A 3,333-nucleotide genomic window follows, 5' to 3' on the forward strand; every position below is an offset into this window, starting at 1 on the left:
GAAGAAGATTGGGACCGTAACACACATATATAATGGGATTGCAGGAAGAAGAAGATTGCAGCAACACCAATTGGGAATGGAGGAACAAGATTGTCAAAACTCACCAACTGTCCAAACATTCCTTACCAAAACCCTAGATCACTTATTTATCTCCAAATATCTAATTACCATACCTGTACAGTACACGTAACACACCCTAATACAAACCGTGCCACCTGTACAATGCTCCGTTAATGATTTAAACGGCGTTACAGAAAAAGGACCAAATAAAACACGAATTGCGAAAATGAGGACCATTTTAAACATTTGGTAAAAATGAGTATCATTTTAAACATTCTCTCAAAATGAGAACCATCCGCAACAAACACTACAAAAATGAGGACCAAAAAGATATTTAAGCCTTAAAAGTATTATGCAAGAAGAACGAGAAGCTTTCTTTAGTGATGAATTTTCTGAAGGGTTCTAAGACTATGCAAGCCAGGTGGCTATGGACTAAGCATAATGACCCCACCTAAATTGAAATTACTAAGCTAGAAGAAATAAACTATAGGACACCACAATTCGAGAAGGTGACCAATATTACTCATCATGCCCTAGAATGTGCTGAGTAGTAGTATTTAATCATACTTTAGGAGGAGGAAGTAACCATTTTGAGCCTTCTATCATACCAAGACCAAGGTAATGCTGAACCTCTGCGTATTTAAGTTTTCTTGTCAAATGAGAACGTCCTGTGGCATCTGCACCAGGTCCTGTGTTCATATACTCCCCAAAATAAAGAGTTCTGCAAATGGTCAAGTACGAAAACAAATATTGTTTAGAAGTTTATAATTAAAATAAAGAAAACAGGAAATATTATTAATGACAAAACCATTGTAATGAAAAGTTAAATTAGAAAGTTACTTGTCATATTCCTTGTGATTATTGTTACTCCACCCTGCCTTGTTGAAAATGTTGTCCATGTTACAATAAGAAAAGATCACTGTGGAATAACCAAACCATGCTCTTCCCAAGTAAGCACCTGTTCCAGTTCCAGTAAGTTCACAATGGACAAAGGAGAAGCCATTGTCTTCTTTGTTACTTTTCCTTGCTTGTGCTGTTATAAAAGTAAGCCCTGAATCGCCTAGCGTTCTTATTTCACAATTCTGCATAAGAAAATAAACCCCAATACTTATTGAAACTATATTTTGAGCACCACATATTAAATGGAAATGGAGTTCAGGAATTTTTATATACCACATATAGTGACTTTCCACTCCCAAAAATGTAATCAACAGTTCCTTGAATGTAGCAGTCTTTGAAAAAATGTCTATTTGCATCATCCAACAATGTATCTTGGTAACTATAAATCTGGCAATTATAAAATGTGGCTTTGTCTCCAGAAACTCGTAATGCAACTGCTTGACCTCCTACCGTGTTTAGACCAGGTCTTGGTGCGGAGTTCTAAAATATAAAATTCGTAAACCACATAAGAAATCTTTTAACCCTAATGTTGATGCATTTATATCTTGTGGTTTATATGAATTTTAAGAAAGATAGTATACTAACCCGTATTATTATGTTTGCCCCCACAAAATAGTCTGATAAAACAGATAATGTACCACTTTCAACAGTGCCATATTGTTTTGCCGTGCCCCCATAGGTCAATGTTGGCATTTGCCCTGGGGTCCCATAGAAGGTGATGAAAGGTTTGTTATTTGGAACAACGATTTTCTCTTTGTAAGTTCCAGGTCCAATATGCAAAATTACACGCTTTTTGTTCCCGTTAGGTATGCTTTTAAGGGCATCAGTGATTGTCTTGAATTGCCCTTTGCCATCTTGCCTTACCTTAATCACCGTCTGACCTTGTTCAGCAGCTACTAATTGACTGTCTAGAGTACCCTTTCTGTTATTTAAAGGCTTTACATTATTTGAAAACCATTGTCCTAATTGAGTCTTATCAGAAGGCATTGGTGTATCGGCAGACAACACAACTTGGGTTGTCAGAAAAACTACCATCAGAGTCAGCTGGATGCTAAAACTTGTAGGTTTTGAGGCCATATTTGAAGCTATTTTCTTTTCCATAATTGTTTTTCTTTTGATGAATACGCCATTGCAACTCAATTTATAAGAGGTAAGAACATCAGGAACTCTAAGTTTGGCACATTGCATATATCTAGGAGAGTTATTTTTTCAATGGCCCTTCTCATATGAAGCTAAAATTAACTCAGGAGTTAAAAGTTGAGGCAATTGAAGTTGTTAAAGTAGATCATACACGTATAAAAATTGAAACGGAAAAGCTTTTCTCCACATAAAAAATAGCACAATATTTTTGTGTAATATAAATAGGTCATAAAGCAATTAGGAAATATTAGAAGGTAGATTTGAATACATAATTAGGTAATGGAAACTTAATATATTTTTTCTATTCTTCATGATTCTTCTTTGGTTTTAAAAATGCTAGAAGGAAAATAAATTTATTTTTATAAAGTAGCATGGTTAGGTAAAGCACCATATGTACTATTATTTATTTGCAATTTTAAGCTTTAGAATGAATAATACTGTCAACATGAAAATATACACTTACTCTACAATAGTTAATAAATTAATCATAATTTTTAAAGTGTTGTAAAATGTATTCATTAACACATTTTTTCCACTTTCCCTTCATTATTAGTTAAAACATGCTACAATGTATGAAATAGATTCAAGACTCATTTATAAGTATTGATGAAAGTAACATTAGAACTACCACTAAACAGACTTTTTATGTCTGTTATTTTGGAACCTCCTCAAAAATTTTCTCAAGCCCTTTTCTGTAAATTCTTGTGATAATACACGATATTATCGCATTATTTTCATCAGAACTTCTCTTAATTGAAGATAATAATAGTTTCATAATTTTGTTTTTCATATTATATATAATTTTGTTTTTGATATTATATATTACGCATTAACATTAAGGGTTTGATATCTAGGTGAATTATTTTAAAACTATTAAATGTCTCGATATCAATAACATAGAAAAATGATAACACTTATACCCATTGTACTTAAAACATTACGTTTTATGACCATGTGGACCATACAAATATTTTGTGCTATTTCTTTCTTGATGCTAGATTATGGGCATAGTACAAGGATTTGTTATGGTATCAAAAGTCACATTTTGGAGTTATGATTTATACATTTGATGAATTCAACCTTTCTCTTGAAGAATTTAACGATTAACAATGATCATAAAAACACAATTTTAATACATTAAATAGACCGAATAAAATTCATATAACTTAGTCTTTTCAAAACTATTTAACATAAAATCAAAAGTCATTCTTTCGAAATCAATGTACTACCGAG

The 3,333-nt window shown here is 32.5% G+C and overlaps 1 protein-coding gene across 1 annotated transcript; it reads right to left on the bottom strand.

Moving 5' to 3' along the window:
* Positions 1–347: 347 nt before the first annotated feature.
* On the bottom strand, positions 348–2,054 carry LOC114174727 (pectinesterase PPME1-like). Its single transcript, XM_028059572.1, has 4 exons — positions 1,546–2,054; positions 1,234–1,440; positions 901–1,142; positions 348–781 (listed from the first exon to the last, which is right to left on the bottom strand). The coding sequence occupies exons 1-4, from the start codon at positions 2,035–2,037 to the stop codon at positions 622–624; spliced, it is 1,101 nt and encodes a 366-aa protein (XP_027915373.1). The 5' UTR covers positions 2,038–2,054; the 3' UTR covers positions 348–621.
* Positions 2,055–3,333: the final 1,279 nt, after the last annotated feature.

Source organism: Vigna unguiculata, chromosome 2 (assembly GCF_004118075.2).
Source record: "Vigna unguiculata cultivar IT97K-499-35 chromosome 2, ASM411807v1, whole genome shotgun sequence".
Taxonomy (NCBI): Eukaryota; Viridiplantae; Streptophyta; class Magnoliopsida; order Fabales; family Fabaceae; genus Vigna; species Vigna unguiculata.

Coding starts and splice junctions, on each gene's coding strand:
- LOC114174727 (XM_028059572.1), bottom strand. CDS start 2,037: ATGGCCTCAAAACCTACAAGTTTTAGCATCCAGCTGACTCTGATGGTA. Junction 1,441..1,545: donor GGGCAAACATAATAATACGG/GTTAGTATACTA, acceptor TTTATATTTTAG/AACTCCGCACCAAGACCTGG. Junction 782..900: donor AATCACAAGGAATATGACAA/GTAACTTTCTAA, acceptor GACCATTTGCAG/AACTCTTTATTTTGGGGAGT.